Source organism: Lygodium microphyllum, chromosome 6 (genome assembly GCF_053477565.2).
Source record: "Lygodium microphyllum isolate KBCC chromosome 6, Lygodium_microphyllum_v1.1.10, whole genome shotgun sequence".
Taxonomy (NCBI): Eukaryota; Viridiplantae; Streptophyta; class Polypodiopsida; order Schizaeales; family Lygodiaceae; genus Lygodium; species Lygodium microphyllum.
Genome location: NC_141140.1, coordinates 83,743,952 through 83,760,269, shown reverse-complemented (window position 1 = coordinate 83,760,269; position 16,318 = coordinate 83,743,952). Strand labels below are relative to the sequence as shown.

General features: G+C 46.0%; 1 protein-coding gene across 9 annotated transcripts in view; it reads left to right on the top strand.

Moving 5' to 3' along the window:
• The window catches only part of LOC148034744 (leucine-rich repeat receptor protein kinase HPCA1-like), a 241,015-nt gene that overhangs the window by 49,786 nt on the left and 174,911 nt on the right, over positions 1-16,318 (top strand). For all 9 annotated transcript variants that reach the window (XM_087679707.1, XM_087679704.1, XM_087679706.1 and 6 more), the window contains 6 exons: positions 13,556-13,627; positions 13,732-13,803; positions 13,961-14,032; positions 14,374-14,445; positions 14,612-14,683; positions 14,848-14,913. In XM_087679707.1, coding sequence (XP_087535833.1) covers positions 13,556-13,627; positions 13,732-13,803; positions 13,961-14,032; positions 14,374-14,445; positions 14,612-14,683; positions 14,848-14,913 — 426 coding nt within the window. The remainder of the gene's footprint in view (positions 1-13,555; positions 13,628-13,731; positions 13,804-13,960; positions 14,033-14,373; positions 14,446-14,611; positions 14,684-14,847; positions 14,914-16,318) is intronic.

Below are 16,318 nucleotides of genomic sequence, written 5' to 3'. Positions count from 1 at the left end.
GAGGTGGCGCATTGACCTAGACCCAGCCACTTGTCTGGTTGATGGATGGAGATATTGGGCTTACCAAAGGATACCTCTATAGAGAGTACAGTGGGATCCAGGAGAGTGGGTGTGGAGGGATCTGTTCCTTGATTCCTTGATAGACCTTGTGATGTTGCCTTCTTTGGCTACACTACTAGGTTGGGGAGAAGAATACAGATGAGAAGGATCAGAACACAGTCAGTAGCCTCCCCCTATTGGCACAGAGAGGGAATCACAGAGGAGTTCCTATGTGACTTTTGGTGGAGACTATATGATAGCTTCAGGCCTAGGAAGATCTCTCTCTTCCTATGGCTTGTAGCTCATAGGACCCTAGCAGTTGGCACGTGGCTTGGATGTGGCAGGGACCTAGTAGCATGTGCGAGACAAGCTAGTGGAGACATAGAGACATTGCCAATGGGACTGCCCTAAAGCCTATGAGGTTTGGAGGAGAGCCCTCAGGATGGTATTTCACAGCACAGCAGAGACCATGGTGGCTACCTAGGGGCCTGTAGCATGGGTCACAGATAGAGGCCCAGCATGTGGCTATGAGGATGTTTAGGGGAGCTACTCTTTTCTCATCATTGGACAGGGCTTCGACCAAAATAAGGGCCCATAAAATTCCTGAAAAGGCCCCAAAAGTGGAGCTAGAAAAAATATTTCAACCAATTCATGCATGCTAAGTTTTAAAAGCAACCAAATCACACCAGACAACTTTTTCAGCAGCCATACATCCAAGCATACACAGATGTTGCAGTGGAAGGCCATTGGCCAGCTACAAATGTCTTTGTATCAATAAATCTGAAGACAGCACTCAAGGAACATTTGGCCCACTTGCACAAATGATCTTGAAGAATTGTCTCTTCTTAATGTAATTCCAAATTTCAGATAGTCCCCCTGAAAAAGAGATGATTTCAAATGACCCCACCAGCATGTCAAAATATGTAAAAGCAGGAGGAGGAATGCAGAAATAAAGACATAGAAACAAGAAGCCATGAAACCATAAATACTTATACAAGATGGCATCCCCATCAAGTACGTGCAGTGTGCACATCAAAGAGAGTGTTTCTGAGAGAGAGAGGATTCCACAAACCCACCATGTGGTGTCTCGGGGAAAACAGCCTAGTACAATGGATACTTAGCATGGGAATATGTAGCAGTTTGGATTTATTGTTGCCAGAAAGCCAAACAGTCAGATTGAATGTCTTGCCTTCAAATCAATTAGTTTTACAAGAGATGACAATATCTAACGAAAATTAACTGCTTTAAACTACCTTCTGTTTTTTAGGGATTTACAGAAACGGTAAAAGGGAGCATTAATTTTTGCAAGGTAAGGTCAAAGTCAACGGCCAAGGAGCTAGATAAAAATCAAAGGTGAAGATCTGAAGGTCAAAGAGCAAGGAAGGATTCAGGAGTCACCCAAGCAGGAGTCAAACAGGCCTAACTACAAAAAATAGCAGCTATTGAATCCTATGGGCTAAAAACAATCACAAGACAGCAAAGCATGAACCAAGAAAATGTCAGATTAAATATTGGTGCTACTTAAGGCTCCATTGCCAAAAATAGTGTGTCAATGTAAAATCTGAAGTCCTGAAGATTTTGAATTCAAATTTGGAAATCCACATCACACATACAAGTTAAAATGTAGACTCCGACTGCCAAGCTCACTCCTATGCAAATTGTGCCTATTTTTGGCTGACCACATCATCATATTTGCTGGTTGTCCAGCTGAAGTTGCAAGCAGGTCTCATCATTTAGCCGTGTCTCCATCAGAATCACAACAAATGGCTGCTTGGAGTATCGTGATATGTTAGGGATATAACTTTTCTGCTGGTCTTTATGTGTAAGTCCTAGTCCTTAAAAGGAAACCCTTATTTAACAAGGCTTGTGGGACAATTGGGCCAAAGCACCATCTCTATCTTGACAATGTCAGGCTAGAAGCAATGAAGCGACTCTTAAAAAGTTGTTAGATCGAAATTGGTTTTCCATGCCCTTGGGTTATCAATTCTCTCAATCCATACTGCACACATAATGCTTAATGAATCAAATCCTTTTGCTGTGAAGAGAGACCCTTTCTAAACAATATTTCTTTGGAACATAGCTCTAAGACAAAGACCAACATGCTTGGGCAAATGCATCTTGCTAGGACAAAAAGAGTACAAGAGCATTATTTACATAACTCCCATGTACATTCTTCAAATCAGCCATGAACAGCTTAAACTTGAGCGTGGGCAAAGGTCATCCCAACTTTTGCAGGCTTTTGTAAAATTTATATAAAGGATTGAAAAAACTTCACCCATATTCATTTTGTCATGACTGTGCATAAACACATTTTCCTCAAGGCATTCAAAGAAAACAAGAATTAGGCTTACTTCTAAGAACTAGGAACTAAGACAGCATGTGCCCTCTTTGTATTAAGTGCTTTTTGTGTGCATGATTCAAAGGGGTTTTAAAGTTGCTAAGTCCAATATCTTTGTTTCATATAGTTCTTTTTTTCAAGAAAATAAAATTTTATTAGTAACACCTCAAAGAAAAATGTGAGCTAAAATACTAAGTCCAAGGAACTCTATAAAGAGTAACTAGGTGTATCACAGATACAATGGTTGTGTGAACAACCATAGCAGCCAGAAACGTCAGAAACATTTAGAAACAAAACGTTAGAAACATGTTTCGTAAGTTTCTTTCAAGAGGGGATAAAATAAGAAATGCAAGTTTTTTTATATAGGGATTTTTAATAGTTTAGACTAGGGAAAGAGGTTCTAAACCTCTATGGAACTCTCTCTTAAACAAAGAATGGCCAATTGAGCTTGAGTGATAATAGAGTCAATTGAGAATAATATGTTACATATCCATGATCCATTATTGATTTGTCACTTATGTCAAAGTTAGTCTTTGGACAAGCTATACTATGGTTTAGAACTCAAACATTATGATTCATATATATCATACAAAGAAAATTGAAATAAACATGTAAATAGCCTATCTACAATATGGATTGAGTCAAGTTGCAACATCATGATTCTCATTTCAAAACAAACTAACAAAATGTCAAAATCGAGAATGAATCATAATATAACAGATTTCTCAAACATCCAGTCACCTTACTTTTCCCCGAACTGGCGATAGAGTACCACTAGTTAGTGGAGGATTTTGGACGGTTCTTCGTTACAATTCTTCTTGCCTCCTTCGCGGATGCAGTGATAGCTGCAAGAGTCCCAAAGGTACGAGTGGCCATGAAAGACACAAAGAGTATACCAAAGCTCCTAGAGATTGAGGCGAGAGGCCACTCCTTTAGACAACAAGTCATTGTGACTGGGCAACCAAGGCAGTGCCTGTGCTGCCACGACTTTGGGCATCAGGCAGCAATTTGTACGCGTTTCGGAGCCAAGGCGGCTCCGCCGACAAGCCCGCATGTGGACGCTAATGGCTTCACACGGATCCAGAGATGATAGAGAGGGAGACGGCAGGGGGGGCACAGCCAGCTCCTCAGATGCAACCTCGACAATAGGGAGTTGGGGGGCGAGCGACCTCCACTCGGCAGAGCACTCCGCAGCTCGCCCCACCTGGTAGGACCACAGTCCCCCACATCCACCATCCGCGCCACAAACTATCTCACCTGAGATCCCACAGCCCCACACCCACATCCCATTTCCCCGTCCAATGACCCTGGCCCACAGCCCTCTCCCTTCTAGGGCCACCAGCCGCGCCCTCCCTCCCCCCCAACATCCGCCACGTACCTCTGTCCATCCCACCATCCCTCGATCCTCTTTCCTTCCACCACCTCCCCTGTCGAGAACCCCCTTGATCCGCACTCGGTTCAGGTGATCCCCCCCAGACCCACCTCCCCCCCTCCCACAGGAGGTGATGAGCCACACATGCCTACATGCTCCTCGCACCAGCAGTCTTCCCCCTCCCACATAGCCACTAGCTCATCTGCCCTTGCCGCCTGTTACACTTTCCCAAGACAAGCACAGTTGTTGCCATAGGAGTTCTTCCGCAGTGGCCCATGGTTCTACCTGAGAGTTGCGGAGCGCGGAGAGTTCCCACTACCTCTAGAGATGGGGATCTTCGTGGTTCATAAGTCAAGGAGGGGAAAGATCCATCTACTAGCACCACCAGATGGACCAAATTACGCTTTTTTCCTTCAGTCCTCTCACTCAAGGGAGTGGACGACGACACAGATAGAGGAGGAGTTGAAGAGTCAGGTGGCGGACCACATCTCTAAGTGGATGGAAGAAGAAGAACTAGTACTGTTTGCACAACAGTGGCTTGGTTGCATGATGGACATTAACTGGTGGGCTGATGTCGAGGTCCCACACTTGAGCATTATCTTCCAAGCCCTACTCCGAGGGATATGATCGAGTGGCCCCTAACACAAGTAGCCCGTTTCTACCAGTGTATAGAGTCACAACTCTTAGCATGGTTGATAGATGCATTGGTAGTACTACCTGGAGCATCTTTCACCCCTATGGTCCGGCCACCATAGGGGGCTAGAGTTCGCTATATAGACCTGTGGAAAAGCATATTTGCATGCCCCATTTTTCCTCCTCATCAGCAGCCTCCACACCGAACAGCTGTTCTTTGGTCAGTCACAAGTTTCCCCATGAGCTTACACCTTGCATCCTGAAATGTGAATAGTCTCCACTACAGTGAGGCACGTAGTTCCAGGAAGTTGATTGTTCGGCAGGAGCTGCAGCCTGCCCTTGCCGGACGGATCAACATCTTACTTCTATAGGAGCACAAGCTCACCCCACCCAGGCTCAGCGGGTAGGGAAGGTACTCCCGGGCAGCTCGCACACTTACTTGGAGCACGCCATATGTGCCCACAGTAGGAATGGAGGCGTATGCACCTCTATTGGCCTGAGTCTCACCGCCTGTGTACGAGACCACGGGACGATAGTGGCAGGGAGGGTTCTATGGATCAGATTGGATATTGGGGACTCGTGCCTTGGAGTCCTCAATGTCTATGCCTCTACGGAGGTTAGGGCATGCAGCAGGTTTCAGGTGGAGATCGTGGATGGACTCCCAGAGGTGGATTTCTGGATCGTTGGAGGAAACTTCAACAACCTGGAGGCTTTGGAGGACCAGCAAGGCAAGTCAGAAACTACCAAGGTATGGCTAGGGAGGAGGAGGAGGCATGGGAGATCTACTGGCAGTAGGAGCACGCGATGCCTGGAGAGACCCTGCCTTCCACAGGAGGGAGAGGTCGTTGTACTTCTCTTGGAGATACAGGCGGCTAGGTGGAGTCCTACTGGAGCGGTTGGACAAGTTTTATGTGGGAGAGTGGGGAGGCTCTTGTGGAGGCTAGAGTGGGCAGTTGGCAGGCACCACGTTGTCCCGATCATTGCCCGGTTCTCCTGGCACTTGATCCCCCAGCATCAATCCTAGACACATGATCCTGTCGGATCCCCGACTTGATCTATAGGAGGAAGGAGGTGACAAGACAAATAGAGCAAATTTGGGCCCAGGAGTGGGGCAGGAGAGGCCAGATTGTAGAGGAGGTTGCAGAGGTCCTAGCCGAACGAGTCGAGTAGCATCTACCTAGAGGTATCCATACAGGCTAGGTAGCAGAGTTGGGAGGAGGAGAGAGCACTCCGGTGGGACCTTGCAGCCACGCAGAGATTATAACAAGAGGTACCAGGGGATCCCACCCTCTACGCACAAGGGGTGCGCACGCGAGCAGCCATTGCTGGCCTAGAGAACAGGCACTCAGAGTTCTCTTTCCACATCTCAGCAGCTTTCTGGCCGCAAAAGGGGGACACGATGTGTAGGGAGTTTTTCTAGGTACACCAACCTCGCACCTCAAGAGAGCAAATACGCAGCCTTTGAGATCAGTATGGAGGACTCGTTCTAGCCCAAACGAGGTGATGGAGATTGCCACAGACTACTACAGATGCCTTTCTAGCAGGAGACGGACTCAGCTAGAGGACAACAATGTAGACAGCATGTCCGGGATCACATCCTGTCCCTCATCACAGAGGAGATGGGACACTCCCTCCTAGCCCCCTTCACAGAGAAGGAACTAGAGGAGGCTTTCCATATACAGGACGGGCAGAAATGCCTGGGAGAGGATTGCCTCTCTAAGGCCTTCTTCACTACCTATTAGGAAGTGGTGAAGGACTCCCTACTGATGGCCTTCTAGGAGATTTTTACTCTAGGACAGATGCCAAGGAGTCTTTCGGCAGGCCTTATCAGTCTTCTTCCCAAAGGGCGAGACCGGTTGGAGCTTTCCTAATGGAGACCGATCACCTTATTATTAGTGACCTATAAGGCACCGGCAAAGATGATTGGTAGGAGACTATGCCCCATACTTCAAGACATCATCCATGACACAGACAGGTTTTGTCCATGATAGGAGTATCCTAGAAAATGTATTCACCTTCTTTGAGGTGACAAAGTGGGCTCAACACAGTGGGAAGAGACTGGCCGTAATTCTCTTGGATTTTGAGAAAGCTTATGACAGGGTGGACTGGGATTTCCTAGAGAGTACCATGATGAGGTTGGATTTCCCCCAGGCTTGGATTCACGGGGTCTCTGCACTTTACAGATCGGCCACTTGCAGGGTTCTCATAGGTGGTAGGCGAGGGGAGGAGTTTCAGCTGGAGAGATCGGTCCGACAGGGCTGCCCCCTGGCCCCGTACATATTCCTACTCTTTGCAGAGGTGATGTCTCACTTCCTCAGGTCACGTGTGAGCGGATTACATGGCCTTCGACTTCTAGTGAGTTGTTAGACTCAGAGTGTGAAGATGATACAACACTCTACATAGAGGACAATGAGTTGATGCTAGAGAGAGTGAGCCTGGCTCTTGAGGTATTCTATTCTATAGCGGGAGTGAAAATCAACTGGTGAAAGTCGGCTGGTTTTCTCACATACCCAGACTCTAGCACGGAGTGGGGCGTTCACCTAGGATTTAAATGGGCAAGCAGAGGGCAAACCGTCCGGTACCTAGGGTTCTAGGTGGGACTTGACATCACTCTCACCCAACAATTTCTTCTAGTCCTCGATTCTATTCGGAGGAAGCTAACCTACTGGAGCGTGGCTCGCCTCTCACTAGCCGGCCGAGCCCTGGTGGTTAACCAAGTCCTCCTAGCGACGGCCTAGTACATCGCCTCATGTTGGTGCTTCTTCTCATCCTGCATAGTGCAGCTTCGCCGCCTAGTGTGAAACTTCCTTTGGTCCGAGTCAGACGGCTCCAGGGATTCCAGGGCCAAGATGGTATGGGCGACCATCATAGGGCATCGGTCATAGGTAGGGCTTGGGATCATAGACCCAAAGTATCAGAGTATGGCCCTCTTGGGCAAGCTAGTTGTCCGCGGCCTCACACCAAGAGAGCAGACCTGAAAGGTCCTACTGCAAGAGAGTCTTCAAGATTGTAGACCGAGGCTTGGCAGTGAGTGGAGGCCGTCCCTGAGATGGATCTTCACGTCAGCCTAGATCACCCCCCCAGATCACCTTTCCTACACAGCTTGCTCCACGTGTGGCAGGGCCTCCGCAAGGCCCTAATCCAAAACCCCCCTGGCTACCAGGAGGAGATAGACCGTCAGCCGATGATTTGGAACCCCCAGGTCGGAGATCGAGAAGGAGCACAAATTGGCGAGTGCCCCCACATCCAGTGGGCTGGTTGGGAGGCTAGCCCGGGCTCGTACCATCAGGACATGGTGGAAGGTGTATAGGATGGTGGAGGAGGAGGTGATGCAGTGAGTATTAGGCTGCCAGAGAGGAGTGGAGTTGAGGAGAAGGGAGATAGACGCAGCAATACCTTAGTAGTGCTTGCTCCCCCGATACGAGAGCCGATAGAGCGTGGAGAGGTATGGGCCGCTAGGTTTTCACCAGCAAGAATCCCCCTATAGGTGGCAGGTAGAGTGGGCGCGGCGCTCCACCTGGGACCTTCTTCACCGTACAGGAGAGGGGGCATCTGGCTCTTGACAGAGAGCAGCAGGATGAGGGGACAATTGTCCTTCATGGAAGAGGATTCGGGTGATTGGCCTTCAGGGGAAGACATGGTGGTTGGACATGTTTTTCTTCTGGTAGGAGCTCAAGGAGTGGCGCCTCTGGATCTGGGAGGGCAGGCGACTTGATGAGCTAGAGTGGGATCCAAGAGAGTGGCTATGGCCAGCCACCACTGCGGTTGCCAAGAAGCCACTGAGGTTCTTGGAGTACACCGCTAGGATTAGTAGACACATATTGATATAGGAGGATATGGATTGGGCGCCGTCACATAGCAGGCACTGAGCGGAGCACAGTATCACGAAGCCTTTCTGACGGACCTTCTGGCGCCGCCTATGGGATAGCTGGAGGCCGAGGAGGATATCATATTTTTTATGGCTGGTGGCACATGGAGGCTTGGCAGTGGGAAGCTGGCTTGCCCAGATGCAAAAGGAGGGAGGTTGTAAGCGCTGCACACAACAGCCTTTGGAAACCCCAAAGCACTGCCTTTGGCTGTGTGAGGCAGCGCAGCTCATGTGGAGGGGAGCATGCCGCATCCTTTGCCGTATAGCACCCAGCCCTGGATGTATCGCATAGGAAGCTTTCTGCTGGCGGGCGGTCAGTTAGGGCCGTTACCTTTTGTATGAGGCCGGGATGCAAGACACAATATTCATTATCGAGGTAGGGTCATACGTAGTGGTCGGTTTTGAGGCTCTACCCATTCGCCAGGTGTTGGTGCCCATAGCAAACTGCTCTGAGGTATGGGAGATCATAGGGAGTCTTACCGGCTGGCATATCTGGAAGGTGCGGTGTCAGGAGGCTTTCGGCAGAGAGAGACTTTCAGTACAGGCGACCTTAGCAGAGCTCTAGACCTCCATCATCCACTCCCTCCGCAGCCGACGGGATCAGGTGCAGGGCAAGTCCATGCTCATCAGGAGCTCCGATGTCATTTCATGCGCACTTGGGAAGGCCACAATTTGTTTTTCATGATGCAGGCAAGCAGCCCCAAAAGGCGATACACCCCCCCTCCATGGCTTCTTGCCCCCATCCCCCCCACACCACCTTGAGAGGCTTGTATACATGATGTTTTTGTGACTTTCATCAGCTCCAGCTTGTCTATTAAGCATGAGTACTCCGTTGTAATCAATTCTTTTTTAGTAATATAATCAGCCACATTTTACTTGCAAAAAAAAAAAGAAAAATAGAAGCTAGATTGACAAAGTCCAATAACTAAACAAAATCACAAAAAAATCAGTTTGTCATTCAAAATCTTGAGCCCTCACAAGTCTTTATACATCATCATCATCATGTTTAACATTGCCCAATAGTTTTTGTGAAAAAAACCATGTTTTGGGTTCCAACTCACCCAAAAAAGAAAACACCCACGTTTTTTACTCTAAAAAATGTTTCATACTTTAAGAAACGTTTCATAAGTTTCAAATTGGCTGCTATGTGAACAACCAATCCGATGGACTATAGTGCTAAACTATTTGAGGGCAATATGGAAGGATGTGCCGGAGTTCCATATCCACAAGGTCTCCACAAGGTCTCTCTTCCCTTCCTCATCTTCTTAGCACTACCATACATCCTCTCCCACCTTCCACAAAGAATGTGGATAATCTCTATCCAAATTTTTGATAGAGTCTCTGATGTGGATACATCCCGAAGGTCAATGGCATAACTGCACCTTGTGGTCTAGATGTACTGAGCTATGATTTTGGCAATCAACTCTCATCTATGATAGTGCCCTTGGATCCATTGTTCTTGCGAGTAATCTAGGGTGGAGATCTTGCTCAGATGTTTTCCAATGATGAGAAAAGAAAAGCTCCCTTGAACATCCTCATAGCCACATGTTGGGCCTATTTGTGACCTAGGCCTATCTGTCTCCCAAGCTATAGTCCCCTAGGTCACCACCAAGGTCTTTGTTGTGCCATGGAATATTATATTGAGGGTTCTCCTCCATACCTCCTAGGTCTAGGGCAGTTCCATAGGCAATGTCTCTGTGTCTCCTTTGGCTCGCTACACTAGGTGTCTAGCATATCCAAGCAAGGTGCCAACCACTAAGGTCCTATGAGTTGTAAGCGATAGGAAGAGAGATATCATCCTAGGCCTAAATCTGTCATGTAGCCTCCTCCAAAAGTAATATAAGAACACGTGAGATTCCCTCTCTACCAATGGGAGGCGGCTGCTGGCTGTGATTTGATCCTGCTCATGTGTATCCTCCTCCCTATCCTAGTAATGTAGCCAAAAAAGGCCCCATCACATGGCCTATCAAGGATAAATCCTTCCATACCCACTCTCTTGGATCCAACTGTAATTTGTGTAGAGGCCTCCTCTGATAAGCTCAATAACTCCATCCATCTACAAGGCAGGTGGCTGGCATCAATGTGCCACATCCTCTCGAAGTGTGACGCTACTTTGATCCTCTATCTGGAGCATCTAATGAATGTTGCCTAGTCAAAGTCCTCTCACAAGAGGTGGCCATCCTCCTCTAGCATAAAAGTGAATGTGTTCTCTCTGCTAATCGCAATGACCATTGGAAGAATGTCCCCTCTAGAGAAGAGACTGATCCATGTTTCAGAAGTGCCTATGTCTGCCTGTGTCTATCTGCCAATCTAGTGGAACTCTGTTTGTCATGGCTTTGATCATAGATGTGGATCCCTTGAGACCATGTACTCTCTGTCTTTGAGTCTCTTGTGGTGGTTTCTAGAATGAAAACTAGTCTCCACTAATTCAGTGACCTGTAGAGAGAATCTCCCTGATGATAAGTATGCTATCTGTCCAATAGTGTGGCGGCCTAACTATGATCTCAAATAGTGATTGGAGAGAAGAGTTTGCCAATAGATCTCCATGCTCTAATAATGGCAGCTGTGAATCTGATCTCAAAACTCCTCCCTAAGTCTTTGGTTCTAATCTCCTAAAAAATCAAGTGAATGATGGGATTCCATGGTCCTCCATGTGTAGGTGTCATAGAATGAAGCATTTCTATTGTAACTTTCTTCTAGGGCTCCTCGCTTGGAAGCATACCCCTATCAATGAGCTTAGCCAATATGGCTTTGCTTTGGATATTTGGGTTTGTGGGACCTAATCCTCCTCTAGATCTAGGATGTATGATGACATTTCAAAGCCACCTTCACTCTGGCTGACTCTTGTCTCCTCCTGACCAAATAAAATTCCTGATAAGGTGCTTCACATTTCTGATGCATGACCTAGAGAATGCCCACTAGGAAGTGATGTGCAACATGGTCGCAAGAAGAACCTGGTTGGCAACCACTACTCTCCTTGCTAATGAGAGTCTCACCAAGCTGTAATAAAGAGGCTTATATATGATGCTCAATAGGAGAGGTGCTAATTGCTGCTCTGAGGTAATGTCAATCCCTACATGGCATCCAATATATCTTAGAATAGTCCCTCAGGGAACTGATGCGAAATCCTCATGCAGTCACCACTCCAGCTGCCTAGTGTCACATACCCAAAATTTATAGGACTTGTTCCAATTCATTAAGGCATTTTCTGATTTGCAAGATATGTCCATGGCCATTACAAAGGCCCTAAAGTTACTCTCATCCCCATCTGGATAGACTGCTATGTCATCAGCAAACTCCACATCAAGAAGCTCCTCAAACTCAAGGATGGGTAACTTGATACCTTTGATACTTTTAGATCTATCTCTCAGGCAGGAGCTCATGGCTTCTACTAGAAATAAGAACAAAAAGAGGGCTAGTGGACAGCCCTGTCTAAGTGATCTATGAATGCTGAATCTATCTCCTCTTGCCCCATTGGTCATAACTTACATATGGGTTGAGGAGTAAAGAGCCGCTATTCCCTTGGCCCACTACTCTAGAACTCCCATCCTCATCATTGTGCCCCCCAAGAACTCCCAATCCACATGGTCATTTGCCTTCTCAAAGTCAAGAAGAAGCATAATAAGATTCTGGTTGTTGCTGGTGGATTGAGCCAATGAGGTGTACTCCTAGAAAGTGAAGATGTTGTCCAAGATGCTATGCTCTCAGACAAAACCTTCTGGGTGGGATATATAATATTTGACATCAATGGGGCTAATTTGAGACTAATCACCTTCACAAGGATCTTATAGGTAGTCCCAAGCAAAGTAATCGGTCTCCACTATGTGATCTCCAATTTGTCTCTGCCTTTGGGAATGAGGTGAATGTTCCCCTTGGAAAGTCTCTCTAGCATAACCCTTGATGCCATAATCTCCTAAAAAGCTGAGATAAGGCCTACATTGATAAGATCCTAGTAGCTCAGAAAGGACTTATCTAGTCCATCTTGTCCTGTGCCTAAGGGCAAGGCCACAAGTACCTTCTCCGGATCCTCCTCTATAAAATTGGCCATGAGATATCTACTCATTTTGTCTATGACCACCCTCCTGGTACTCTGCTATATTCTCTCTGTCCCTCTCATAGTTGAGGGGCCTAGTGGTGGGCCCTAGCAAATTGTGTAGTACTATGTAGCAACCTATCTTGCCTACAAAGGGATGTGTGCAATGGATCCATCAGCTCCTCCAATTCTTAGAACACCTTGTCTAGAGTGTTTTGGCCTTGTGGTGTGGAAAGTCTCTATTAACCCTGTCACCAAACTAAGTCTGAAGGAAACTCTAATGCAAATCCTATACTCTGATTTGGCTTCCTTCATGGTGTCAATCTTTGTTCTAGAAATTTGCATCCACTTAGCTGTCCATTTGTGCCTTGGCCATCTCTCCTTTTCCCTCTATAGGGCAGCCAATGGCGCTTTGGTGGACCTTTCCTTCTCTAGAAGGCCCTGTCTCTTCCTCATGGCCTCCTCCCTGAAGAAGAAATTGATCTCTTGTGGGCTCTTGTCTAAGTCACTTGTGGCTAGTCTAGTTGAGAAGGGTCTAGATCTCCAAAGCTATGTGTCTGTCTCTCTAAAATTGTCCTTGTAGAACGAACGAGTACTTTAGAATCCCGACACTAGAGTGAGGTCCTCCTACTCTCTCAAAAAGAAGTAGCTGAATTGATGAGTGGTCCTAGAGAGTCGTGCTAGACATGATGCCTGTCAGGCCACTCCTATTGTAGGCCTAGTCACCCACATAGAATCTGTTGATCCTAGAGAAGGTCTTGGCTCTTGTTGCCGTGTCTCTCCTAGAGAACTAGAGTGAGCCTGTGGACTTGCCAAACTCTGCTATGAACAATGGGTCTTGACCTTTGATTTGAAATAAGAGCTCCTCATAAGCAGCCTGCTCTCCTCCTCTAATAGTTTATATGCATTTGTCCCTCCTATCCTCTAGAGCCTCCACCATATTAAAATCACCCCCTACTGTTGACTTGTGGTAGAGACTCTTCCAAAAATATCTATTGTCTCATTGGCCATTTGGGGCATAAATGACCAACAAACCAACAAGTGCATCCTCCATTCTTACAGAGACCCACATGGCTTTCCCTCAAATCAAAATACCATAGGTCAAATTGACTTAGTTCGTGTTTGTTCATGAAAATAACTGCTCAAATTGGCATCATCTGTCATTTCCTTTGAATTATTCCTTTCTGTTCATCAGAAGATGCTACATGATCAGACATGCCTCCAACACTTTACAACCAGATTTACATTTGGTGATACAATTTGTATATGTAGGTATCTTGGTAATAATTCCATGTCAGGACCATTGCCTGAAGAGTTGGGTGAGCTGATCAATCTACTAGAGCTGTAAGTGTATCCTAACATAGTGTTGTTCCCATTCATACATTTCAATAAAGGTAAAATAATGATTGTGAGCTCAGATATGACATGTTTCAAGAGAGTATTTGCAGGAGCTTGTGGAAAAACAATTTCAATTCTAAGATACCCCCACAATGGAGCAAACTTGTCAAATTAAGATATCTGTATGTTTTGTCAAGCCTGAATAATGGAGCTGTTTACTTTTATATTTCTGTTGTTTAATATGCTTTTGGTGGGGTGAGAAACAGGTTGCAAATGTCCACTGTATGCATGCTTTGTATTAGGATGCCCCTGGGCTTACTCTTGTAAAATTAATTTCAGGAATCTTCATGATTGCCATTTGTATGGAGGTCTTCCTCCTGAGTTTGGAAATTTGATAGATTTGCAAAACCTGTAAGTTTTTTTGTTGTTTTTCCCAGCTAAGGATGCATTTCAGGGAGGAAAGTCGTGTACATGACTTATTCTCATAACATGAAGAGTATTTGTTAAACTGAGCACTTTCGTGTTTAAATAGGGGACTGCATGCCTGGATTTATTAACTGTCAACTATAACTGCAAAGCAATTTAGGAGTGAAAATGAGAGATGTTTTGCCAAAAATCATGAGAGATGTTTCAAACACACCTGGAAGTTTTTAACCAGCACAATTATATATAACACTTAAACATTAATAGCAAGTCCAGTCTTTATAGTGCTGATATACAAGATCATCTGATTTACCTTTTGGATTTTTCAGTTCCCTATATAGGAATGATTTGACGGGAAGTATACCTGACACTTGGAGAAATTTAAGAAGCTTGAAGAATTTGTGAGAAAAGTTTATCCAACTTTGAAAGTAGCATGAGGATTAATGATGTATACTGTGTGCTTTGGAATTTTAGTCAGAGTAATCCAACTTGGAAGCAAGATCATTATTTATGCATTATTTGCATCCTTGAATGTTTGCTCAACTTTAATTCATTTTATTTACACAGATGGTTACACAGAAATTCCTTGACTAAGTATTTTCCATCTTGGATACAAGACCTCCCTCATTTATATAATATGTAAGAAAATTTGCCTCTCTCTAAATCAGTTGTAGGTGTTTTCATCTCAAGGGCCGAGCTTCCCAAGTTGTCAATATTAATCTCTATTGCGAAGAACAATTTTTACTTTCGAAATTAAAGCCTCTATTGAGAATTATTTTGATACAATTTTTTTGTGATACCAGAAGTATGGACAACAATTACTTTTATGGCAATGTTCCCAGCTTGCAGAACTTCAAAGTTCGATATCTGTAAGTGATGCTGTTTTTTTGTTCTATAAAGGCACACCTTTTTCTGTATATCAACTGTATTATATTATACAAATAAACAAAAAAAGTGAATTAGATGTATTATATTATAACGAGTACAAAAAGGAACAGTTATATTATATCAATGTACAAAAGGAAACATGTACAAAATTTGTGTGTGTGTGCACACGTGCGCACATGTGCATGCGTGCGTGCGTGTGTGTGTGTGTGTGTGTGTGTGTGTGTGTGAATGAATGTTGTGTTGTGTGTGTTCTGAAAGAGTTCAATGGAATGCTCCTATGTGGGATATTGATGCTCTAAATCTTTGGGATTTACAGTTTGCTGGCTAAAGAGGTTATGCTTATCATCATAATGCACATCTTGATTATTAGGCTTGTTTGGATAGATGGTATTTGCTGGATGCCATGAACCAAGATTTGCTCTTTTGCAAATTGTGGATTGATTACAGTATTGTCTTATCAGATCATGTTGCCTATACTGAAAGGCACTCCCCACCAAAAACCACCTAACAGCGTGCCTTCCAGATGTGCCATCCAGTAAGACTCCCTACGATCTCCCATACCTCAGAGTGGTCTGCTGTGGGCTCCAGTACTTGGCAGCTGGGTAAGGCCTCCAAGTTGACCACTATGCAAGACCCAGCCTCCATGATGAAAATCGTGTCCTCCATCCTGGCCTCATATAAAAGGTGACAGCCCTGGCTAGCAGGAAGCTCCCCACGAGATACATTCAAGGTTGGGTGCCAGACGGCGAGAAATGCGGCATGCTCCTCTCCACATGAGCAATGCCGCCTCACACAACCAAAGGCAGTGCTTTGGAGTTTCCAAAAGCTATTGTGGGCAATGTTTACACCCTCCATCCTGCTGCATGTGGGCTAGCCAACTCCCCATCGCCAGACGTCCATGTGCCAAAAGCCATAGGAAACATGATACCCTCCTCGGCCTCTAGCTGTCCCATAGGTGGCGCCAAAAAGTCCAACAGAAGGCATCCGTGGTGCTGTGCTCCACCTAGTATCTGCTACGCAAAGGCGCCCAGTCCATGTCCTCCTGCATCAATACATGTATGCCAATCCTAGCTGTGTACTCCAAGAACCTCAGTGGCTTCTTAGCGACCGCAATGGCCGGCCATAGCTACTCTCCAGGGTCCCACTCCAACTCATCAAGTGGCCTGCTCTCCCATATCCAGAGGCGCCACTCTCGGAACTCCTCCCAGAACACATAAGGGTCCAGACGCCAGGTCTTCCCTTGAAGACCAACAAAATGAATCCTCTTCCAAGGAAGGTCAACGATCTCCTCATCCTATTGCCCTCTGTCAAGGACCACAAATGCCCCCTCTCCTGCATGATGAAGAAAATCCCATAGGGGGCGCCGCCCACTCTACCTATCACCTG